Source organism: Diplotaxodon limnothrissa, linkage group LG8 (genome assembly GCF_057381915.1).
Source record: "Diplotaxodon limnothrissa isolate DT_005_m linkage group LG8, D_limnothrissa_male_GT1.1, whole genome shotgun sequence".
NCBI lineage: Eukaryota > Metazoa > Chordata > Actinopteri > Cichliformes > Cichlidae > Diplotaxodon > Diplotaxodon limnothrissa.
Window position 1 is genome coordinate 12,115,355 of NC_140603.1, and position 26,779 is coordinate 12,142,133.

Genomic DNA, 26,779 nt, shown 5'->3' on the forward strand with positions numbered 1-26,779 from the left:
AAAACTGCGGTGTTAAGCGATGCGGTTGAAAAATTTGAGTGCGCCTAACTTTTGTGCCGGTACGCCTAACTTTTTAAAGTTAGGCGTACCGGTGCGCCCATGTCAAAAAGTTAGTCTAGAGCCCTGCTTTGTTGTTTTTATTTCAGCAGAGAGCGCTAACATGCCAAGAGGGCCCCTATAAACTGTAATGAAACTGAAGTGTGGCCAGTAAAAAAACAAAAAAAGAGCAACTGAGAATATTATTGTGCCACTAAATCAGCACATCCCAGTGGAACAAATTACATGCTGTCATCACTTGTAAATTATGATCAGTTCTTAGACATCCATTCCTAAAAGGTGGAGAGAAAGACTCACAGTTCAGTATAGTTTTTTTCTCATTGCGATTCATGTTAGGCATCTATTCATGTTGAGACACGGGTGCTGTGTTTGACTTTTTAATCTTCCCATCTGAGACTGGCTGCTTCACTTGTTTCGAGTACCCACCCTGGATTTTTCTCCCCTCTACACAGGATGTCCACGGCTAAAACTTGGGGGAATATGCAGATATTGAATTGTGAGAGCAAAACTTTCTACTTTAATCGAGCTCGTGCGGTACGCAGCGGTGTGGCACAGATGTTTAATCTACATCTATACCTTAGCAAGTGCACTGACAGCTGTCCTCTTTCCCTCTGTAAACTTAGCTGCCACTCCGCTGGTTGCTAATTACGTATCACAACATGCCCTCGTAACACCACGCTCCTGAATGCTTCCCTTAGAGGGTGACTCTTCAGGGGGAGAGAAGGCCTAATTAGACCAAGTGTCCAAGAACTGACACAGATGGCTCTAGATGGTGAGCTCAAGAAATGAGATAAATGCTGCAAAAAAACAAACAAAAAAACAGCCAAGGACCTTGCAGTGCTATAATTAAACCTGACAATCAGGAATGCTGAAAAGCAATGGTTGATCATGGTATTTTACCTCCTGCTTCATTACAGTCTAAAGGTGTTTTTTCCTGACACTAACTGCAGCTTACAAAAGGGATCAGTTCCTGCTGCCAGGACAGTGTGATGAGACAATGAGCTTTAATGGCTATTGAAGGCAAGAAAAAAAAAAGAAGGAAGATCACAGAAGAGGCCTTGAGCTCTGCTGCAAACCAGAGCGGAGCTCCAACAAACGATAAAACGTTGGAAACTTTGCTAAAACCAGAGCTGTCCTGCACCATGGCAGGAGAACAGATTAGGTTTGTTTCCCCCCTTCAGAATAAGTCCAGAAATAAAGACTCCTTCTCCTTTAATTAAAACGACTAGCAACGCTTTCACCAGTACCTTGGCTTTGTTCATCCTGAGCACACAGGCTCAACTAACTGGACCGAGGCATGCCGTGCCGCTCCTTAGAAGCGAAACTGCATCTAGGCCTATCGCTGTAAACAGTCCAAATGTGCAAAGACCAAATTGCGAGATGAGCTGAGCAAAAGGAAAAAAAACTGCAAGGACTGATCCTCAGACTCAAGCGTTTTCTCCACACGCTCCTACGCTGGTATAAACAGCACAGCAAGTAAATTAGTCCACGATTCTTGGCTGGAGTTAAAGGGACTGAAGTTAAGATTTATTTAAAGTCGCCCTTCTGCCAGAATTTCTGTCTTGACAAGATGACAGCTTTCTAAAACTCTGTCCAGTAAAAAATGAGATGTGAGGAAGTGTGACTTTTGTTTACAGGTCCTGCTTGATTTGTATCTTGCGTCCTGAAAGCAAACGAACAACGAATACAAGCGTGGAAGCTTTAACGTGGATTGGCCGAGTACACAATACCAAACACAGGACACATGACACTGACTCTCAGAAGACATTAAGGGCTCATTTCCAGCCACCCTCTGTGCCTCTGCTTCCAGCATCTGGCTCGCAGTAATAGCACCGTGGAGGGGCCGGACTCAGGCCAGATGAATCAATGCCTGCTGCCATTGTCACGTCACTGCTGAGGTGTACTGTGTCCAGACAGAGACAGAGTAAAGCCTGCCTCTGAGTGACAGTCCCTTCAAAGCAAAGAGACAAGATGACAGATGGTATCAAAGCCTGCTTTCCCATAGAAATACAGAGCAGGATCAGGTTTTCTGAGGAGTTTATGCCCGAGTAATTAACTGCTTTTTTCTTCAATGAGTTTATCAGTGATGAACCGCAATTGTGACAGTCGAAAAAAACTTGCTTTTGAGACCGCAGAAAAATGGCAGCGCAGCACGCATTTAAAATGCATGTCTGTGCGTGAGCATGTGCAGCTCTGGCGATTGCTCGAACACACATACACACGCACACAAAAGCACACAGATGGCAGAGGAATTTAGCCGAGGCTTTGATATGCAGATTGGATGCTGGCTTGTCATCTCTGCTGGCTGCAACACTGTGTTATCGTTTCTTCAGCACAACATTAAGGCTGATAACATTTACCTGAAGGGGGCAGTTGACTGATAATATCGTCAAGACATTCCTGCTCCTGGAAGGCCTGGGCAAACACTACGTGGAACAGTATCGTAGAAGAGCCATGCTGTATGCACAGGGGCATGAGTAAAAACATACACACACAAACACACACAGACGCACACGGATCAGCACAAAAAGACAAAGAAATAGGAGCACACTTTTCTCCTTCTTGTCTCCTAGGCACCGACAGTATGAGTACTGTGACAGCTGGGACGCCTTCATGTCCAAAGTCATCAGAGGTGGCAGTAAAACTGTGACACACACATACACATACACAGACACACAGTGAGATTTCAATTGCAGCGACAGCAATGTATAGTGTGGAAGATGGGAGAAGAATGGATGCTGATGCTGGGACTGCTGAAAATTAACTGTAAATTACATAAAAGGAGTGAATGCCAGCGTCTAACAGACATGTCAATAGAATATGTTAGTGGAGGATAAAAAAGTATCTCAGGCTCACTAATACCTACATTCTACATAAATCATGACGCCTGATTACTGTAGGTGGCAGAATGCCAGCAGTACATTAGTAGATTATTACAGTGGGACACTTGCTCATGTGCAGCTTCCTGCATCCCCGCTAGACCGTAGATTAGTTGCGTAAGCTTCTGCTGCTGAGTACTCATAGCAGGGTTGGCTATAGTGTAGCCTCTATGCTGTCTATGACATTGGCCCAAATTAAGAGATTATTTCAGAGGAGAGAGAGTTTATCCTTTAATTTTAATTATAGGGAATTTCACAGCAGATAAACTGAGTAATTAAATAGATTTAGTGGCATTATTTTTTTCTAAACTTCTTTTTATCACTGTTATTTTTTTCTTTTTGGGTTGATAAAACCAAAATATTTAAGGTGATTACTGATTACTCTCTACTTAAAGGTATGGGATTACTTATACAGTATCTACTATGTGCGTCTTCTATAGTCTGTACTTTTCCATTAGTATTAATATACGTGGTATACATAGAGTGGAAGTTCCAGGTTTGCAGTAGCAAATTACAGAGATTAGCTAAAATATTATGGATGCTATGATAATGAGTTCTTTTACAGCCTCTTACTGCCTCTAGGAAGTGGGTAAGTGGCAGCCAGGTGCTGTTAATCAAATGCAATTTAATAATTGATCAGCAAGTGACCACATCTGTAAAAGAAGTGGGTGTTGGTGGTTGCTGGTCTGAAGGACTCAGCTGTGTGTGTTACCACAATGCCACAGTTTTTCCAGGACTGGACGTCTCAACAAGATGTGAAGCACGGTGGTGGAGGGATGATGATTTGGGCTTGTTTAGCAGCCACAGCACCTGGATGCTTTGCAGTTTTTACGTCAACAATGAACTCCAAAGTATTCTAGAAATGTGAGGCCCTGTATGACAGCTAAAGCCTGGCCAGCACAATGAACCCAAGCACAGCTGCCAATCTACAACAGAATCGATGGAAAAGAAAAGGATCGGGGCATATCTCAAAAAAACTAAAGCAATGCTGCAGAGAAGAGCGGGTCAAAATTCCCCCTCAAAGACGTACAAGACTTCTAAAGTCACACAGAAAATGATTACTTCATGTTAGTGCTGCTGAAGGTGCTTTTACAAGTTACTGGCTCATAGGCTGTACTTAGTCATATGAAAAGGAAGTTTTTCACAGCACTCTATGCAGTGATGTGAACATTTTCTTTTTCATATGACTGCATTTCATTCGTTCAGCTGTTGTGTTTAATTTACCATTAATGTCATCGTAAGTGGTAACTATAACCTTAGATTTGGTGAAGGCCAAAGTTGTTCCTGTTCCTATTCTTCCCGGGGTTAGGGGTAAGGTTAGGGTTAGGGTTGGCACTCAAAGAGTTAATGTTTATCAGAAGGGTTGTGAGGGTGAGTTGCTGAGTTAATCATTCATACTGTGGTAGGACAGGGACAGGAATATGAAGACTGCTGCTCTGCTCATTGTAAAAAAAAAGTACATTTCAATCTGCCAAGCTGATATTTATCAAGAATTCCAGACAAAATGAAATATGATTGCATTTAATTAGCGGTAACTGCGGTATGTAATTTGAGAAGGTATAGTTAGATTACTTGTACCTGCTGCACTGGCTTTGTGTAATTAAAATGAAAAAACAAGTGACTGAAAACTAAGTCAGTTAACTGGAAATATTTTAGATGACTTAATAAGTATTCCAATGTAACTGTAATCAAACTGCTGGTATACTTTCTGCTGACTGAAATAAACTGGGGAAGTGGGACCGGTGTACAGATTTTGGAGGGTTATTCATCAATAAGAATAAAAGCTGAAGGGGATGATTTTTCCCATGGAGTTAATTTTGTAGCCTCAATGAGCCAATAATGTTGAATAAAAAGCTCTTAACGTAAGCTATTGCTTTGCTTATATGCTTATATAAAGGAAGGGAAACTGAGTACATTCTTAGTGTTTCAGGGGTTATAAAAATAAAATAAAAAGCAGTGATTTACTGGAACCAGGCCGCAGCTGAACAGCACAGTGTGCATCACTGCCCCGCGGCACTACCTTGTCCAATATCGATCATTTCAGCCACGCTTCACTCTAGCAACAAAAAAAATCAAAAGTTCAAACATTTTTTTTTCAGGGCGTTCTGTCGACTGCCTCGTCTCAGACTACATCTGTTTTGTGATCGGCACTGTACTAATGCACCCAATCTTCTCCCTTCCCCTTATTCACCTCGGGACAACTGCAGGTGAGTTATAACCTGGCATCCCTGGCAACACTGAAGAAGAGTGAGATTATATTTGTAAGACTCCATGGCATCAGGGTGAATTACACCAAATTAGTTTTAGTCAGATTATTCCCATCTCGCTACATGTAGCAGTCAGACTAACACATTTAGTGGAAAACACAGAGCAGCTGCGTGATCCTGGCGCACAAGCAGCCCACAGTGTGTCACGGTCTCAGTGGGGAAGACAGAAAGGGGGTCAGATTACTAAGCCTAAGGGTTTCATTTGATCGTATGAATCATTCCGCTGCAGCGTACACTCAGCTACTGCAAATTTCTTCTACAGCACATGCAGAAGACTGGTGTGTGCGTTGTCCCTGCTTTGCTGGCGCGAGCACCTCTTTTAAATTGAGCACTCGTACACACTTTAATTTCAGCTTCGGCAAAGGCTGCACAATAATACCCTGGTGAAACAATTATAGCACTGGGGAAACAGTCAAAATATTAGCCAGAGACAGAGAGAGAGACAGAGAGAGAGCAGCGAAAGGCAGCGAGTGCTGCTAAATCACACATCACACTGTGGCTATAATTTTAGATTAATTATTTAACAATCAAACAGAACCAGCGGTAACGCACAAAATGAATAGGCCTCAGATATTTCATAAGGGCGGTCATTGCTTTTACAAGCGTTTATAATATTCTGCTAATATTATATTGCGTTGCACCATTTCCAGACACGTTTCCCAGCAGTTTGGGGGTTAACGTGGAACTTTCAGCCCTGATGTTGCTTCTGTGCTGCTATGAATTTCCTCTGTTTCCAAACAGAGCTGCACTCATCATCCGCGCTCTGAATGACTTGTCCTCAGGCGCTTCATCCCTTTATTTCCTGACTCAAAGTCAAAGCACAGGCACAGAAGACCTTGTGAATACAATATCATACAGTAAACAAGAGCGCATGCACAAACAACCAAAAACCCGACTATAAGTCAAAATATATATAACAAAAATTGAGGGACAAATACAGAGCTTGGTCCGCGGAGGCGTTGTGTTTGCTTGGCACTGTCACAGTTTGAATACATGCTGGAACAATCGCTGAACTGTCCTGCTCCTTTTTTTCAGTCTTTGGTCATTTGCCTCTTTCAAGGACAAATCTGGGCAGCTTGCAGGACAAGGATAATAAGGACACATGCCCTTATTAAACAAAGCTCCTTCTATTTTATTCTTCCACCCTCCACAGCTTACGCACCTTGATGACACATCCTCCCCGCACACACAGGCAATTTCTCACTAATATTTCACATTTAACACAGACGTTTCCTGCGCGCTGTTATTTTGCGCTGCGGTCAATATGTTATCGACACAAACGAGGTGACGTGTGGCATCAGTCTCTTGTGTCCCCGGCGTGTCAATCAAAAATTACTCACGGACCCCGACTCGAGACAGATATAGATCTCTCGATGAGGAGGAGCAGCGGAAAGAGCGGATATCTCTTCGAGGAACACTGGAATTGATTTGCGTGCGACTGAGCCAACAGCCGGGCTGATTGACAAGCGATACAATTAAGTGGAAGCAAGAAGGAACGGAAGACCATCATTATATCAATCACCAGTCCTTCCCCCGCATCCCTTCGTCGATCATCTGCACTCATCATCTAATGGGCTTTGTGTGCTCTGAGACTAATTTCAGTGTAAATATTACAGTCACGTCTTTGCCGTTGACACTAGCACAAAGTCATGGTGACAGAAAGACAAAAGATAGGGGGAAAACACAAGAAGAGATGAAGATAAATAGAACAGAAGTGCTTGCTTTTGTTACCTAGTGCCTCAGGTTCAAAGTACAATCAAGCCCAGCAACAGCTGAACACACAAGTACTTGTACCAAAGGTCGCCCAGTCCATAGAGTATAACCTGCATACCTCTTTTTTAACTTCCACTAACAAGTACATGGACATTTGTGACAGGAAAAGGCATTATATGTATTACTGTTATTTGAACTTGAACGTAAGCTTTTGAAGGTACAAAATGTGTCATTGCTGGAGGGTTACTCCCAGTGAGACTGTTACCTTTTAAATGGACAATTTTTTGTTTTTTTGCCACCATGTACTACCAGTTCAGTCAACTGCAGTCTTTTTTTGCAGTTTCTGACCAGAACAGCTGTGATTAGTGATCCTTTGGAACTAATGTGAGATATTACAGAGCAGGACTTCACAGCTGCCAGTCCATCAAAGACAGAAAAAAAAGTGTTAAATTATCAGGGAACACAGGCATCCCGAGTGGTTTTTGGATTCATACAAACCCGGGTTGAACATGAAGTTAAAAAAATAAATCACAGTTTTCTGCTACCTGTTGGTGAGCCCCAAGGGCCTATCTGAGCTTGTCTTTGATGTAATACTGCTGCAGAAGCTGAAAATGTGATTTGTATACATGGTAATGGTAAATAGCAAAAGTCAGTTTTTGCAGTGTTTTGATCAAACGTGTGGATGGGAGGCTTTTCTGATATTAAAGTATCCTACGTTTCACGCAAAGGTGAGCTGAGCTAGGTTTGAGCATGGATGGATGGTTTGATGGTAAAAATGGACGATATCAAAGTTTACTGTAGTATTAAGTATAGCTCACAGTTACCATTCATTATTATTAGCTCAAAGCAGCTCATTTTGCCATTTAGACTATTTTTCAAGATTCTAGATCCTTTAAATATCACGTAATCCTACTCAAACAGGTCAGCTACACTTAACATACTAGCATTGTTTGGCTTGTTCGTGCTGTTGGCTGTGAATTGAAAACAATATAATGTTTTTATAGGTGCATAAATGCTAAAAGCAAATCATTTTATCCTGTTGCTATGTAGTTGCTTGGCAACGTGATGATTTCTAATACAGATTTAGAACCTTCAGGGGCCTAAAATGTACCTGTGTGCCACACTTTGGTTAAAAGATGTCATTTCATATATAAAACGACAGTGCAAAATGACTCAACCAGTCCTGGTGGAGAGGTTATCATCTCATATGCAGAAGCTTTTGTGGATGACTCTACCACAGTGCCACAGAAATGCAGTCCATTGTTTTGTTCAAGGCCAGCACGGCTGTAAAACATAAATAATAATAATAATAATGATGATGATAATAACAATAATAATAATAATAATAATTAAAAGAAAAAACAGCTCACTGGTTACTGGTTGATGTTAACTGTTAGACAACTTGGCACAATCTCCACAAACCTCCAACTTACAAGTGCAAAAGACACACCAAAAGTCTGTCTTTGTACCTCTTTGGAGGTTTGAATTTTATGTGTTTGAGGTCATTTTTCATCTATTTGCAGGTACCTCCATCATCTAATGATCATTTTGTGTTTCTTTGCTGTCATTTAGCATCTGTTTGTGCTCAAATGCATCTTTTTAAGGCTTTTTTGCTTTTGCTGATGTTTTGCATCTAGAAATGGTTTGCAGTAATTGTTGGAATGGTTTTGCATATAATACAAAACCAGTGTGACTATGTCTCATTTTGCTTTGTTCTACCTGTGAGGTGTTTATTCTTGGTTTTAAAAATTCTGATTTTAAAAACCACTTTACAGGAACCCTACAACATAACATACGATATAACCTTATGTGCTCCTCCTGGGAACTGTAACTACACGTCGGTTTGAGGAATGCGATTAGCCTGTTCAGCACCCTCGATTCCTCCTGTACATTTCCAGCTACTTTTTTTGCTTCAGTTTTGTTAATTTATCAGTGAGAGAAAAACAATCAGATCTCGGGATGAGAAATAATAATCATAGGTTCAATATAAGGACTCGCAAATTTCCTGAAATGAGATGTTAAGAATATTGGAATGGGGAATGTCCAAAAAAGCAGAAAAACTCGAGTCATAATTATATGTGCACCCCAAAACATTACCACAACAAAAGGGAGGGAATAAAGTCCTAGCATGTTATTTTTTCCTATCAGCTTCCATTGCATGTAAAACAACAGGACATAACGCACTAATTAACACATAAAGCACCAGGACAAGCATAAATGTAGGCAATTGCCTACGATGTAATCACTTACATAGGCTACACTGTAGACTCCCTATGAGTCTCAGGACCACAGGACCAGCTTTTGGCTCCTCATCCAACTTGAAAAGTTTTTTTTCTTTCTTTTTTTGCCGCACTAAAGGCAGAAATTGTGAAATTGCTGTAAATCAATGTTCTTTCAGTCCAGACCACAGACATAACGAAAGCAGAGGATGACAAAGATGACAATTGAGCTTACTCATCCAGCTGAATGGTGCTCAGGTTACAATGCAGTTGTTGTTACAGACATTGCACAAAGATGTTTTCATCTGTCTGCTTAAGCAACACAGGGCTGGGCATCAGCTGGGATTTTAGCCACATCCCGTGAAGCCTCTTCGATCCTCCAAGAGAGCACAGACTTAACAAATATTGCAAAATAACCCTGGAGTTAGATTAGACTAGTTAAGACTGGGTTTATTTCATGTCTGGAAAGCTGGACCACAGACAGCAGATTTAATGGTCTGATTCATCCCTATTGCATCAGTACAGACAGATACTGTAGGCCACTTTGTGGTGACCCAGTACAGCAAGAAGCTAAATAAATATCTGCCACATTCAAGTACACACTGAGGCGTACTTTGCTTCTCCAAATGCATAAAGAAATACTGACCGTGGCATCTGATATTGACTCTAACTGAGGGGAAAAACAGGGGAAAGAATACCTAAAGGATCGATACAGAAGGCCTGTTAATGGATTTCTGCATTTCTGCTGTTCAGTAAAGAGAGAAAAACACACGGCAGACAGTGTTGCATGCACAGAGGAGGAGAATGATGGAGAATACTAAAAGTGAGAAAGAGACAGAAGAGCTGATAACCATATAGAGAGGAGGAGCGAGAGTGCAGTTTTACACAGATATGGATGGTTGGAGGGTCGATCGTTACCCCATACACTGCATGCATGCCTGCCTGCCTTTCGCTGCCTGATTGCCTGGCACACATTTGCATTAGAGCTGAGAGGAGTCGAGCAGAAGCGCGCAGCCAGAGAAGTCTTTGATCTCTCAGCCTCTGTCTCTTTGATGCACCATGTGGAAACACACCAGCAGATTTGGGAACGACGGGATGATGTTGAGTGTTAAGTGGATGTGTGTGTGGGTTTTTTTTGAGTGTCTGTGTGTGTCATGTGTGATCTCTGTGAGGGAAATGGTGTACATAGCTGGAATGACTGTGCAAATCTGTCAAGAACTTGATTGCAGCCCAAATGAGCACACACACACACACGTACATGTCTGCATGGGTTGCCCTATTTTGTTAAGGACAAGTGCATTCAAGTTGGAGGAAATGAAATAGCTCCCCTTTGTTCCTGCCGTTCTTCAGGATTATCAAACATCACAGCGGCTCCGACAGCCACGAGTGTCAAGCAGCAGATTTACATCCAACACCATCGGCCCGTGCTTTTCTCGGAAAATGTCATTTCACATTTTGCGCCTGGGTTCAAATTCGAGGCAGTGCACCGAGATAATCTGTGGATTTGGACTCCGTGCATGTATTGACAACGCTCTCTCCCCACGTCTCTTCATCTGTCTCTCCTTCCTACCCCGTCTTCCCCAATCCGCCCCACCTCACCTCCCTAGACTCTCTCTCATCCTTTGCCTCCTCTCTCCTCATTCTTATCTCTGCTTTTCCCCCGCCTGTCAAGGATGATTTCAGGCTCGTTGAGTCTGGCCTGACTTTGTGGGGTGCGACCGAAACAGTAATTACAACAGTCTCTGAATAGCTTTTCCTCCCTCCCTCCTACCTATCATCCGCGGGCTTAACCCCGCTCTCCAAACTGACATGCAGGGGCCAGAAAAACAGCCCGCGTAGAGAACCATTAACCCACAATTAAATCACAATCACAACAGCAAAGGACGGGTGACATTTAAATCCATCAATTGATGTGGAATTAGGAGCACTCTTCACAAGATGCATTCTCTTCTAAATATGATGGTGCAGACAAAGGAAAAGTGAATTAATAAAACATTTCACAGTATGTGGGCCAAAGGGGGCAGCTGGGAACCACTGGGTAGACATTTACAGGTTAGGCCAAAGGGGTTTAAAATTGTCTGCACAGGTAAATACAGGTTACTGTAGTTCACTGATTCACAAGTGGAATAAGATTAAAAACAGAAATGAGGCAAAGAACAGAGGCTTTGTGGCTGAACCATAAGGCTCACAGGAATTGTGGCACCACTTCACATGGGCATGAAAGCCCATCGCCTTCAGTTTTATGATAGAAATATAAATATCTTCACATATAACCTGTTGGGTAGGTCCAAGCTTACAGTTTGGAGGTTAATGATGTCATTTTTAGCATGTTAGCTGACTTTTTCTACAAAAGAACCTAAGGAATAAATCTATGGACAGTACTGCTTCAAGACCGGCCTTGCTCTCAAGAACCAGTGAAGACGGAAAAGTGGCAGCTTATAACTTTATCACCACCCTTAAACTTGCTACTGGTATTAGTCTTGGAACAAATTGAAAAAAAGTTCTGACCTAATGAAGAAAGAAGGTTATCAAAGTAATTAAAGCTCATCATCAAAGAGAGGGGAGTGTCTGTACCCGCTTCATGGAGAAGGTAATGTGCACTTCAGTCCAAGAAGAAAAGAAGATGTCATGCAAACATCCAAAATATCCATCACGCTTTCTCTTACACGAATCATGACAGTAGGTTCTGTGGCAATTCAGTTAGTAGTTAGTACAAAAAAATTGACCTGCTGGTGTACTTTAGTGTGGATTTGTCATCTGGGAGCCATGGATGTTAGTAGTAGTCTTAGTATTTACAATTGCCTTGTTTAACCTTTGCTCTGGACCAAAGTTTGATCAAAAGGTGAACCAACCAACATTGCCACCCCTACAGCCATGATCCCGATCCCTACCTCGATCTTGCCAACAATCACCAACAATCTATTAAGATGAAATAGTCTAGACAGGCAAATATCAGCAACAATACATTTCTACTGGATTATGATAAGCTGGATCAACGGTGTCTGCTTACATGTGGATCACATGCTGAGAACAAGATAGGGGCATTTAGCTCGAGTAGATGGTGCGATAATATCTGGACACGGAAAACTAATCAGATGGAATCAGTAACAAAATGTCTCAGGCTGAGAGCCGAAGGCCTCCAACATGGCCACTGAAGAATGTGATGTGTCATCCTAAAGCTGCGAGAGGTGAAATGCCTATTCAACATTTGGCTCTGACACAGCAGAATGATGTCGGCCTTCAATCTAATATCAAGGTTGTGCTGAAATGAAAGCAATTTGATATTGCCAGAAAGGAGAATGAGGAAATGAGATTGATGTTGTGAGGAGAATGGGTAGGTGGTGAGATGCGGAAAAAAAGGAAGTGAGCCAAGGCAGAAAGCTGCACAGTTCGTGTTTTATGCTGAAATGGCACTCAAGCTTTAATACCATATGAAGAAGGTCGTTTTTTTGTTTGGTTTTTATTTTCTTAAAGAGAGCAGGGTCAACGCTGCTTCATGTGTGGTCGAGCAGGAGAAATGTAAGGTTAGCAGGAACGCACATCTCAAAATGAGAAAAAAAACTTACTTCATGGGTTTGAATAGTGCCTGTCCGTAGTTCTGGAAGGTCATGATGAGCTTCAGCTGAGTGCCTCCAGATTTCATTGCTGTTGGAGTCAAACAGACAAGGTCGCTATTAACTTCAACTGATATTAGCTACACATGTTTTGCGGGTATGTTGAAGAAATGAGTCCTGCCCTGAGATAAACTGACCCACTGTATATCGGTTTTAGTTAAATCAAAAATTTCTCCCATTAAATTTCTGAATCATACCTTCTTGCTACTGTTTCTAAGTTTCTTTCTAAAATTTATAGCCCACATATTATTTATTAATGTTGTTTGCACTACTTTCTCGCACAATCTCACTCTTACTTTTTACTCTTTTTTTAACTTAACTTCACTTTTATTTTTTATTTTGGTTTTTAATAATCATTGTTGTGTATAAATAATTTTTTTTCAGGTATCTCACAGTATAAAAGCGCTCATTAAATGCCTGTGACACTTTCACTAAACTATATTGTTTATTTATTGTAGACTACACTATTTTGAATGATCTACTCTGCTGCCATAACATAAAAATTAACCTCAGTAAAGTATCTATCTATACTGACTAGCTAATATCTCGCTTGACTAGCTAGATACTAGCTAGTGGTGTTAGCTACTTTTGCTAGCTAAGCCGCAAAATTTTAACTTAAGCTAGGTATAGTTTTTAGCTCAGCTAATTCAGTAAGCTTGCATATCACAATGAATAAATACATAAATAGAATAAGTCATAGCCAGTGTTCAACTTTTGCCCATTCCAAGTTTGCAGCATAGCTAATTTCCATTTGATTATACTGTACTTGTTTTGAACTCTGGCTCTAAGAAAATTTAAATCAAGTCTGTGCTCACTGTTTTCAAAGTTTACTGAAAAACGTTCTCCCTAAAGCAGCACAGTCAAAGATTAGTCTGCTCATTATAGGAAACTGTTTTAATGTCTTTTACACTGCCTTATGTTTTAAAGAGAGAATTTACCATTGTAGGGGGAAAAACTCAATATCACTCTCTTGTCTAAATATTAAGACTAAGCTATTTACACATCAACAAAGCTAGTAATGAGGGCTCACCTAAACACACCTTCATACAGCACTTTATACACTTGAAGCACATATACCTCACAAATGAACCTAACATACATGCCTTTGATTTACCAAAGGAAACACAACAAAAGAGAACATGCAAACAAAGACCCCAGCCGGGGTTCAAACCAGGAACTTTCTTGCTGCGATACAACAGTGTTATCCACTTTGCCAGCATGTCTCTCTTTATGCTTTAGAACCAAACGTCATCTTTTTAAATGCATATAGTAAACTTGCATTTAAAAACACTTGTCACCTAACTTTATTTAGTCATTTCAGACATAGTAACACTAGCCATACATGTGTATTAATGCAATTCCTTAACAGCAACAGACTTTGCACCCTTTGTTCTCATACATCATAAATTTGAAGTATGTTCTGCTTACATTTAGCAAACCTGTAGATGGATTAGGCATGATCTTGTTTTAAATGGGAATGATTTGATTTACACTTGAGCGACATCTCACAGCACAGCAGAAACATCAATCTCCTCTGCTATTTAAGTGAAGAGCCCCGCTGCATATGTAAGCTCATACACGAGTGGTGGCAATGTGTCTTTTCTAAGCCAGTTATCTTTGTGTGTTTGAACTCCAAAAAGACAGAGAGCTGATGTCACAGTGTTTGTTTGATGGCAAAGGATAGCGAGAGGGTGAAGGACACCCAGTGCGCATCCAGCGCTCGTTGCTCCTCTGCTGTTTACTCCCTCCCCAGTATTCTCCTGGGGGTCTGTCCCTCTGTTGCTGTTTCTGTGTGTGTGTGTGTGTGTGTGTGTGTGTGTGTGTGTGTGTGTGTGTGTGTGTGTGTGTGTCTTTGTGTTTTTTTATTCATCCTTCCATCTTTCATGTTCTCTCCCTTTTTGAACACGATAATGCAGTCTAAAGGCCCTCATGGGACTAGCTGGTGCCAGAATGACAGCAGAAAACCAAACTGAAATTCACCAAAAAAAAAAGGGAGCAGAGATGACAGAGTGCCCGTTATTTCCTACACACTGATCGACTGGAGGCTGTTTTTCGGTGGCGCGTTGCCAGAGAACGACCTCCTCTATCAATGTGTTCATTTATGTTTACACACATGAATCATGACGACAAGCAGACTGTTTACAGAAAAATAGAGGCAGAAAGATCAGTGTCCATCTGCCCCCCCACCTGCTGCTTTGCAAAGCTGTGTGTGTGTGCTTATGCAGACATTTGGGATATCTCAAATAATGGATACCCCTGACTGTAGTCGCTAGGAACTCATGCATGCAAGGGGCCATGAAAATAATGTTTCAGCTTCCACTCTCAGCGAGCAAACCGTATTCACCGAGCCTGCCGTGTTGCAAAGCGTTTACCTGTGTCTCTGCTCGGGCTGTGAGCTTACAGGTTCATCCTATCAGCTTCGATATTGTCCTCTTTTCCATGCTCGGTCTTCATATAATACATCTAAGATCTCCTATGCCGAATTTGAGATAATAGATGACTACTGTTGGCTTCTATTGGTAGCCTGCCTGAGGCCTGTGCTAAGACTCTGTAATTACTGAGCCACCATGTATTCAGCTGGCAAGAGATGCTGAGAACTGCTTCCGCTATCCACCCAGGCCGACAGACAGAAAGCAAGAGGAAGAAAAATCTGAGAAAATTAGAGAGCGTCTTGACTAGAACAACAGAAAAGAAGGATATTCCTCTGCTAGTTATGCTGCATGAAGGCTAGTTTCATAAGTATACAGCATCCCCAACAATTTTTTAATCTTTGCTGCAGACCACTTAGATTTTAGTCACTGGCAGAAAAACCTGAAATCTGGGAATCTACTTTTTTTCAGCGAGCTAATGATAGGAGACCTTAGGTCAACAAGCACTCTTGGAATGAGGAAGCTAGACTGAGCCAAGCAGGAACAAAAAAATAAAATAAAATAAAACAGAGAAAGAAGGTAAAAAGAAAGATTTAGGTTCAGTATAGGCAGATGACGCAACACATTATCACCTCTATCAGGTATCTACTGACACTTTCTTCAAGTATTTGGGGGTTCTCTGCCGCTTGCTAGGTTTATGGCCCACCTGCCAATCAAATAAAAAGTCGGAGTTTGATTTGATTCAAACGGCAGTGTAGCTGTGTGATTTGCATCGAGACCAGGTGTTCTCTCGGGCTTGATGTATTCCACTGCGACGCTTTTGTGGAAATACATGAGAAGAGACCGGGGTGTTATATTATACCTTCAGCCTTGTGAGGCGGGAGCGTGCGAGCTGATCGGATTCAGCGCCCACAGCTCGCTTCCATCTTCATGCACGCTTGTGTGTACAACTTTGAGATCGAGGAGCACGCTTCGCAGTCAGTTAGCAGCCCCTCCTCACAACCGCCGGCCCAACTTGGGCTGCTTACGCGAGCGTGCAGAGGAAATTTGTTTTGTGCGGCTTGCTGTATTTTGGGCCTCGCCGATGAAATAATTTTAGATACAGTCGTCCCTTTTTCCGCTTCAGGTGGTGTTAAACAGTTGTTCACATAATAACTCCACCCAGTAGGGTAGAGGGAATCAGAGCTGAGCATTACAGAGCTGTCAGTTCAACAGGCTCAGCATGCAGCGACTGAAAAGTGATGATCAATAAAAGGCACTTCAGTCACAACTAGGCTTCGTTTTTATCCCAGCAAGTAGCCTTGAAGCTTTATCTGCTCCTGTAAGATTATTTTCTATCCACTGTGATCATGATTTTGGATTTCCAAAACTTAAACATGTATAATAGAAGTCCAGAGGATCATCACGCATACACTTAAATAAAAATTTCTTGCTTAAATAGAGGTTATTTAGGTTAAAGCTCTGTAAATGTTTGTGGAAAGACATCAGCATCGGTCGATGTTGGCCTTCTTAACCTGAAAGGAAAAGAGTTTTCTTGATTCTTAACATATCATTTTTTGTGCTAGCTTAACTTAGAAAGGAAGGACTTAAAAACTGTACTTATAATTTTCTCACCAGCAATATCGGCATCTGTTGTGTTTGCTTATCGCCATTGGCCACACTAGTTAAGCCATTTAATAACAGGTCATTATTTTAAAATGCCAGGAAAGAGGAGAACTGTGTAAACTGTAATTAAAAATGAGACATGTTTGTGATGATTGGGTGAGCTGACCCAGTCATCACAAGCGATATCTTTATTGGATTGCACAGGTTTTAAACCATGAGCACAACAATCGGTATCTGTGTCCATCAGTAGACACTGGCCTATCAGCCAGTTCTGAAGTAAGACACCGCACTCCCTATAATCTCGTTTTAGCGGTTCACCAAATGACACCGGAAAGGTGGCTGAGCTCTTTCACCTTCAGCTGCAAAATGCACAGATTTAATCCACACACGCTGCAGTGACGCATGTCAGCCCAAAATAAGTGAGAAACGTTTTCTGCAGTGTCAACATGGTGTCTTCAGACCAAATGTAATTTTGACCCTCCATCTGTTCACTGAAGCCCACCTGCTGGTTTTTGTTTCGATCAAGCTGCCCCCCTGTGCTGACTTATATGACTCACCCACGCTGGTGATCCTCTGGGTAGCCAGGTCCTTCAGAAGAGCATCGATGACCGGGTTGTGTCTGGAGTACAGCTCGTATCGATTAATCCCAATGTGGAAGCGGAGCCAGTTGGGGTAGGAATCGGCTGTCAGTTCCCCAGTCTGGCTGAACTCGTCTATGTTGCTCTCCCCAGCCCTGGAGAGAAGAAGAGGGACAAGGAGAGAACAGAGAGGTAGAGATTGTTATTATTAGTATTCCTGTTACTTGTAATGTTATTACTTTATTATTGCACATGACTGAACTTTACTGTAATGTTCAAAGAAATTATGAAATATTTATTTGTAGGTTTTGTTGCATTAAAGTTTGGCTTTAAACACTTTACCATGCCTGATCCTCCGCTGCTTTGGGGTCAAATCTAATGTCCGTGTTGACGTTGAACAGCGTGTCCTCGTCTGTCAAAGGCGGCAACGACGTTTTATATAAAGGATGGTCATATAGAGCTGACAGCCTTGAACCTTTAGCTGGCACGTTCTTGTCAACCCCGGCGTCCTGCATGAACTGCCTCTTCCTGTCACCACGTTGTCCGTGATGGTCAAGTCTCCTGAAAGCTTGGGATTTATCTCCTGCAACCGGGACCCTCTCCAGGGAGTGCAGGGAAACATTTGAGCTGGGCTCGTTGCTGAAGTCCTGGAGGATCCGCAGACTGTGTTTGTTAGGCCAACCCTGCTTGCCCCAGCTCTTTGGCTCCTCGCTCGGCGTGTGCGAGCAGGAGCAGCCGGTGCTGCCGTGCCTCTCCAGCTTTGGTAACAAGTCTATCATGATGTGCATGGAGCATGCAATTAGGAACACCATGAGGATCAAAACCCGGAATTTGCGCAGGAGAATCATCTTCATGGTCTCCCTTTTGAGTAGATGTGAGTACTTACTGCAAATGATCAGCACGCAGATGAACAGGCTGACTACATCGCTGATGATGTTTATCAGACTGGACGCCAATCTAATGAAATACACATTAAACACGTAGGACCCATCTTCGCTTGCCGTCTTGAGTAAAGGATTCAGTGTTCAGCCTTTGTATTTTCAACATCAGAGTCCTGCTTGTGGGTTTTAGGCGAGATCCCCGAAGCGCCAAACCATCCGCACGAGTCCAGGTAAAACAGGTCGAGTCGCTTCAGACCAACGGTCGATTTGCTCAAGCCTCATCCTCTTCGCACTGGCCCCGGTCTCCTTTCCTTGTCCGCCAGTAAAATTATCAGAGGGAATGCAGGCTACAAGACGAGTGAAGCAGCCGGGACAAGAAGAGAAAACGATCCGTTAAACGTCGGTGCCCGAGAGGTCCGACAGCGCGCATCGATCTCACCGACCAGCCTGCGCAAGGAAGAGTGGCCTGGGTTAGCCGGGACGTCAGCCCGGAACAGACACACGAGAAGTGCAGCTCTTCACATTTAAGTGTTGTTTCTGGGGGAAAGTCCCCGGGAAGTAGTCGACGTGTTTACTCCAATTCACCTATAAGCGATCCGGGATGCGTAATTCTGCCACATCGAGAGCCGTCAAACCACCAGAGGCGAGCCAAAGGAGTAAGGTAACAGGAGACCGAAATCTCCCTCCCTCCCGGGGCCGGGCAACCTTTAGGAGTACAGCGGGACAAGAGATCGCACCTCTTGTAGAATGTGTGAATCTGGGTGGGTGTGTTAAATATGATGATGAAGCCGAAGCTAGATCCTGCCTTTGCGCAGCGTCACAGTGCACAGATTGGCTGAGGAGAGAGAGAGAGAGAGAGGGTGAGGGAGGGAGGGAGGGAGGGAGAGCGAGAGAAGGGGGGAGGACAGTGAGACCATGTGAAGCATATAACTGCTTGTCTGTATTCCTCTTGGAATAAATCCTCATTGCACATCCCGGCTGCGCAAGAAGAGGGCGTCTTTCTCCTGGCCAATATCCAGGCTGGCTCACACGCAGCAGCAAAGTATTTTATTTTATTTATTTATTTATCTTTAAATCTGAAATTCATCTGCTGGAATCTCTCTGAAATGTCTCCTCCGAGACGGCACTCAATCCATCGATGATACATTAGACAGGCCTATTAGACCGCTCATCAGTCTGAGGATCCAGTTCCATCCTCCACTGCTGCCACTCAGCAGCAATCGCATCTTCAATAATGTTTAAAGGCTGCATGAAATGAAAACCACAAAGCACCTTTCAGCGCTGCATTCTGAAGGCAAAGAAATGACTTTGGCAGCAAAGAAAAATGAACAGGCTCCTTGCTTTCCTGCTGCCCTCACCTCAGACCTATATAGCATACCACAAAAAGCCCATTTACTAAATACTGAAATGAGAGATTCTTCTTCTCTCGGCCAAACTATTTGGTCAGCTGGGTAACGTTTCATCCTTATGGCTAAATGGAGTGGCATTAAGGTCCCCCACACCCTTCCCAGTGGCTGTAAATAGGTTCAAAGAAGCAATAAACTACTATATGTCATATATGCATATGTTTATGAGTAACTAATCATGCTGTCTGTGATTACCTCTCTAGATTGGTTTATAATTAAAAAGGGCCCAGAAGACAGAGGGAGGGGGGAGGTTGTGGCAGTGGCTGCTGCACTAACACTGATTCATAAGAAATGAAAGTGGAGATGACTTAAGAAAGGCTCTGTACGGGAATTTACCCAGTGGAACAAAGCATTAGTTGTGAATGTTAATGAAGCTGCTATAGAGGCAAAATTAAAACAACAGTGTAGAGATCTCTGCTAATCTGATGTGTGTGTGTGTTTGTGTGTGTGCGTGTGTGCTGGAGATACACTGAGGAGGAAGCAGGAAGAAAGACACTAACAATGGATTTATCCACCTATCCCCGCAGCATTGTCTATTGAGTCACATATAAGATTGCTGTAATTCCCCTGGAGGACCCTAAGGCGGACTTACCCCTATATTAGTGAGTAATGGAGGGTTAACGAATATAAGATACAATGACCAGTGACATTTTGGGGGCCCCTTTAACAGTGGCTGATTCACAACAAAGCAAAAAGGTCCATCAGATTGGCCTCTGTGGTGTTTGATGTCAGTCACGGCGTCAGCGCCGAAGACAAAGTGATGCTTGTTGTCCGCCCAGATCTCGTGCCAGCCACTGCAGCCTGTGGCCCACTAGCCTGAGGTGAAACAAGCAGAGATGAATGTGTATCGATGTCAGTCAGACATGGATCGCGGCAGTTCTTCGCGAGGCCTGTCATGCGCAATCATGGCTGAGCCCTTCAATTGGAATCCAAAGGAATGGTTGATTCTCCCACTTTTTCATTTTGTGTTGGTGTGTAAGGGGGGGTGATGTGTCAACACATTTTTCTTTACTTATTTTTGTGCTGTCACAGGACATTAACGCTTCGGCTGTGGTAATAGAAGTGGACTGTTGTGAGATGACAATTTGCAACACCCAATTATTGGCCTCACTCTATTATTGAGCAGAAACACGAGTTTAAACACAAACGAAGCGCAGCTCAAAAACAAGAAAAAAATCAACAACATAACAATAGCCAGACAAAGACACCTAAGTTTGGGGTTTCCAGTGTCAAATTTCAGCCTTTGTCTGGAACGCCATGCCTGAAAAAAAGAAAAACAAAACTTGTTTTTGACTGGTGTGCTTTCGGTGACAACCTATGATGCAACAGACTGATTGAGAAACACCATCCACTATCACATGCCATGTGGGAACACTATCAAAAGCACCTAGACCTTGCACAGACAAGATCAGGAGAAGTAGAGGGGCTGGGTATCCTAACAGATAGCTGACTACAGCAAAGGTCGTAAATATATAAGATTTATGTCCTCTACACTTCACAGTGTCTCTCAGCGAGATCACTCAGAAGATACTGAGATAGCGTGAGCCGCGCTCCTATCTGGACTATCGCAGTGAAGAGTGAGCTTCGCTACTGTACAAAGTCTGCCAAATCAATTCAGGGGAGAGGGGATTCAAGTCGAAATGATGTTTTCATTTTCTTAGCAGCTCTACCGTTTTATCGATTTCATGTAAAGAAAAAAATTAAGAAATAAAATAAAACAAAGATCTATATCAAAACAATCTGTGTTGTTAGGTTTTATTGCATTGTAAATAACAGAGACGCTCAAAGAATGCTGAATAGCAAAACAACAGCCAATCAGCTGCCACCTGAGGAAAATTATGAGCATGTCGTGTTGTTGTGCTAACACCTGCATGTTTATGAGGTTTCATTTATCTATTCATCATCTTGCTAAAGATGTTGGCAAGTGTATTTTGTTTTTTTTAGCATGGCCTGTGACTTTAACAGAAATAAGCACGGCATTTTGATCTAGATTGAGCAAATTTGCACATTTGCAGTAGCGCTCATGGGTTTGGCACACTTTTTAAGTAGTTTTAAGTGGTATAAGAAGGTGTTATGTCTGCCAATATAAATTATGTGTTTCTTTCCGTTCATTTAAGTACAGATTTGGCCTTGATAACCTGAAATAACTGCCCACAGGCGTTGCCAGGATGTCTGCCAGGTGCAAGACTTTCTTCTAGAAAGATTTTGTTCATGGTACACTAGATTAAACGAAAGTATTTTAAAACACTTTTGAAAAGAAGATATGATCCACGCGCCATGCTGGATTATGTCTCACACTCTTACAGAAAAGGGTGTATCAAAAGAATGGAGCCATTATAGGCTGGGAACTTTTTTCTTTTTAATTAATAATTATTATTTTTCTAGATTTCTATACCTGTTAAATCCAGAATCAAATTTAAAATCCTTCTCCTCATATACAAGGTCTTAAATAATCAGGCCATCATAGTACCTTTTGGTACCAAGGGTATTTAGAAGTAGAATGGGAAGCAGAGCCTTCAGCTTTCAGGCCCCTCTTCTGTAAAATCAGCTCCCAGTTTGGATTCGGGAGACAGACACCCTCTCTACTTTAAATATTAGGCTTAAAACGTCCCTTTTTGACAAAGCATATAGTTAGGGATGGATCACGTGACCCTGAATCCTCCCTTAGTTAGGCTGCAAAAGGCCTAGGCTGCTGGAAGCATCCCATGAATCACTGTATATTTTTTCTTCACTCTCTATGTGTTTATACACCACTTTAAATTGAATCATTAGTTATTATTAACCTCTGGTTCTCTTCCACAGCCTGTCTTTGCCCTTTCTTACTCCACTCAATTCTAAGTTGCTCACAGCAGGGCTGCCTCTCCCTCAGGGTCTCTTCCTGTAAAAGGGGTTTTTTCCTTCCCACTTTTGCCTTCCCCAGTGCAGATTAACATGCAACATGCAGTATGCAAGATTTGTTATCATTTGTTATTGTTGGCTTTAGTTTAGTTGTAGTCATTGTGTGATTTTCTCATGCCAGGAGCAGCCAAAACATGAAATTCACCCTGAAGCTGCACGGAAATGAAATGCTGACAGTTTTTTAGTTTTATGTGGACAGAAGTGAGATCAGGTTGAATCACAAACTGACAGGCGGCTCTCTCAAATCCCATCACTTTTTCAGCCATTCGCACGACCCTCTGTATCATCAGCGTTGCATATTTATTGTCTGCATAAATTCATTTGTCTGATGCGCCCTTGGTGTGACCAGGGCTGAGTGGGGAACAAGACTAATTTCCATCTCTGAGAAGCGCCGCACTCGCTGCATCTGATACAGCACATGTGAATGGATATTATAGATAACAATGCCCTCTGTTGGCCCCAATAAGCCTCACGACATCTTCGCTCCTCTCGCTCCTCAACCCTCCTCCTCGTCTTCTAACCCTCCTCTCAGCCCCCACCCTCCTCATCTTCCATTAACAGTTGCCCAGCTTGGGAGTCCGATGTGTAAACACAAACACTTTTAAACTACTACAATAACATCTTAGGTTAGAAAAAAATCCCAAGAGAGCTGGTGAAATTTTTAAAATAATCAGATAGCTTCTGAATGAGTCACACCCAACGCAGCGCTCTCCTTTCAGTTTCAATACACTTGTGTACTCGGTGCGGGTTGTATTCTTTTGTTATCCCTTTTCATCTATTTCTCTATAATATTTGAATGAATGATGAGCTTTTTGTTTACACAATTATCACTTGTGGGTGTCAGCACAAAGCAAGCTTGACATTTTGCTTGATTGCATATTAAGGGTGTATGCGAGATATGTGTGTCCTCTTTGTGATCATCACTTTGTTCTTAGTTACAGAGGGATGGAAGTTGTTGATAAAAAAATAATAATTGGCATCTCATTTGTAAGAAATTGTCATGGTCCTGGGTCGGTGACCCAGCGCTTTTAGTTATCATTTTCTAGTTTATGATGATGATGATTATTATTGTTTGAGTTCTGTGTGTTATATTTGGTCTGCCTTTGAGTCTGTCTCTGTCTATGGTGTCACCCCATCTGTTTGTGAATCTGTCTGGTTAGGTCAATGTCTTGTCTGGTTCCATGTGTCTGAGTTTCCTGTTTTATTGTGAAGGTTTGTGTCATATGTGAGTGTGCTCAGTTTACGTTTCCCCTGTCTCGTCAGCTGTGATTTCTCCCAGGTGTGTTCCCCTCCTGTCTCTCATCCCTTGATTCTGCCGTCTGTGTATTTAAGCCCTGTGTTTCTCTGTGTCAGTGTCGCGTCGTACCCTCAACTAGCTGTGTGTTCTGCTTCTATGTTCCTAGTGTTTGGTCTCCTGCTCCAGTTTAGTGTTTCTTTCCAGTGTTTCAGTCCTTGGTTCCGCTGTTCTGACTTTTGGTTTTCTTTTGGTGAGTTTAGTTGTACGAGGTTTTTCCCAGCAATAAAGCTGCGCCTTAAGTTTCACTTCCGTGTCTGAGTTCTGCATTTTGGGTCCACCACTCCTGCTTGCCTGCCACACAGCGATTCATGACAGAAATGTAATATTCATAGAGAATTCATTGTTCCTCAAGATGATGCCTGGGGGTTTTAAAAAAAAGCACATCTTGGCAGCCCTTTACACATCAGTACCTCTACACAAGCATTAGCGTATTTACAAAATATGCAGTGTATTCCTCCATGAATAATTATGACAAGATGGTAAACTAAAGTGGGCTGGGTTTTTTTTCTCATATTTAGCACTATCACAGTCACTGACCTGACAGCTAAAGCTACCTGTTGTCCTCCTGTTCCATATACAAAAAGCACCATAAATTAAACTAATAAATGAAGGGCTGTGTTTGTGTGTCATGCGTCTTGCCGGGGACACGAGGAAGTCCAGCACTGGGTTTGAACTCCTCGCTTAGAGGTGTTCGGTCATGCTTCAATAACAGTCAGATGTGAAAACATTAAGTGACCCTCGAGGGCTGACAGACTTTACAGCTGACCCCAGCCATCTCCAGCTTAATCAACTGATGGAGATTTTTTTTCCAAAGACGCTGCAGATCACCCTGCACGCTGGCCTGCTCTTGTATGAGATCTTTACCTGTGACTGCCAAGCCATCCATGCAACAAACACCATAAACATTTTTTGCAGAGGGCATTGTTATGCCCTCAATACCAGAAGGAACAAGTGGATCGCAGTGGCAGAAGAAAAGAACCGATCTGAGTCTCCAGCTTTAGATTGCTGGTAGCGAACACCACTGGAGTGCACACAGCTAACAACAAAACCTTTACTTGAATCAAACTTTCATGAGATCTCCTCCTCAATTTCTTCGAATTCACAGTGGAGAGCGTGCCGACTCAGGACATCACTGCACTGGTATACGGCAGCTGCACTGAGCAGGCCTACAGGGATTTGCAGTGTGGCGCACAGCTGCCTACAGTTGAGGAAATCTACTTGTCTAGATGTCAGAGAAGGGGACTCTAAGATTACTGGAGACCCCACTCATCCCCACTCACCACCCGCTTTGAACTGATCCCCTCTGGCAGATGTTACAGGACTTTGCACTCACACACCACAAGCATGCTGAGCAGCTCCCCCCCCCCAAGCTGTTAGGCTCCCGAATCAGTGACCACCCCCCGTGTATTTATGTATTTATAGTTTACTACTGTTCAAATTTTTATTGCTACTTTTAAATCTCTCTTTTTTTTGCCATTTAACTTATGTCTCTTTTTATTTTGTCTGCTTTTCTTTCTTTTTTTTAAACGGAGAACCACGGGATGCCTACCTAATTTTGTCGTCTCTGCACTGCAGTACAACGGCACTAAAGTCTTTTTGAATCTCCAATCTAGAGATAGTGACAGCATGTTCAGTGAGCTGCAGCCAACGTCCTGTTGGTGTGTGTGTGTTCACAGACTGCAGTAAAACTTATTATTGCCCAATGTGAAGTTGTGTTGTACGCTGTCTTGCCTAAATACTGTTTTTTTATGTGTTTTTGTAACTGCAGTTGTAGTGGCAAAAAAAGCAACTAATAAAAGTTGAGCTTTCCCTTAGTGTTTTTAACAATTCATCACACACACACACACACACACACACACACACACACACACACACACACACACACACAGGCATAAATAACAACAGACATGAGACAGCATGAAGGGAGGAGCTGGGGTGGGTTGCAAAGTACCTTGCAAAAGCACAGTGAATGTGAATGAATCAGCCTGTCAGCTGATGTGGATTGGCTGAGCTCAATTTAACTAACACTTTGCTCACTGTATTTTTCTGATAGCTTTGCTTTAAAATTTCTCTTTTTTGCACTGGAAACTAGACTAGAGCCATGGCAGCAGGTCTGTGAAGCTAAAAATGGACATTGTTTAGATGCTAGCATCTTAGTATTTGCTAATTAAGAGCTCCAGGTTCTTATGTGCGAAAACTTTAATAATTTATTTCACATTACTGAAACCTAACTGAAATTTAGACTGAAGATGATGCACAATGAAAACAGTGAAAGGCTCACCAAAGCTGCCATCGTTGATTCTGAACATCCATACCATGCCAAATGTCACCACAAACATCTATAGGAATCACCCTGTTTAAACTACTGAAGTACAAAAAATATTGTAAAACATACATGAGCTTACAGTGAGATACCAACCAACATCCCAAACACGCCATCACTGTCGTGTTTGTATAAAAGCTTAGAACCCATGAAAGTTTAAAGTCTTTGATTTCTACCTGCACAAACTACTCAGTGTGAATAATCAATGAGCCTGCAGTTCATTTACTTATCTGACCTCTAAGGGATGAGTCAAAAATGAGAGGAAGAAGAAATAAAAGAAGTCCCTAGCGGGCTAAAAAATCTGGAAAGTAGTAAAGGGAGGATGCTTCTTTCCCCTTTAAGACTGGTAAATGGTGACACCTCTACTCTGGGGGCATCACTTAAAACATCTTAAAAGCCCAGACTGTCTGTGGCTATAATAAGATGTTATTGAAAAGAGATCTCCTGACCCAGTCTACTACCCTCTGCTATCACACTTTGGTACTGACTCTCCTTGCTTTCTCTACCTTTGGGGTTATTTTTAAGTATGTTTAGGAGTCACGCAGTCAGCACTATACTTACCAGGTGTATGTCTTGTTTGGTTTGGGTGACTTCAGACTCCCGAGTCCTGTGGAGAGGAGGACAAAAATGGGTAGTGTATAAATGAGTGTTTTGAGCAGGAGTGTGTGTATGT

At 42.4% G+C, this 26,779-nt stretch overlaps 1 protein-coding gene across 1 annotated transcript in view; it reads right to left on the bottom strand.

Moving 5' to 3' along the window:
* The window catches only part of fam20cb (FAM20C golgi associated secretory pathway kinase b), a 65,022-nt gene extending 46,060 nt beyond the window's left edge, over positions 1-18,962 (bottom strand). Inside the window, exons 1-3 of the mRNA XM_085361270.1 lie at positions 17,644-18,962; positions 17,281-17,456; positions 12,702-12,780 (exon numbers count right to left, since the gene is read on the bottom strand). Of these exons, the coding sequence (XP_085217396.1) occupies positions 12,702-12,780; positions 17,281-17,456; positions 17,644-18,155 (767 nt within the window). The 5' untranslated portion in view covers positions 18,156-18,962. The remainder of the gene's footprint in view (positions 1-12,701; positions 12,781-17,280; positions 17,457-17,643) is intronic.
* Positions 18,963-26,779: the final 7,817 nt, after the last annotated feature.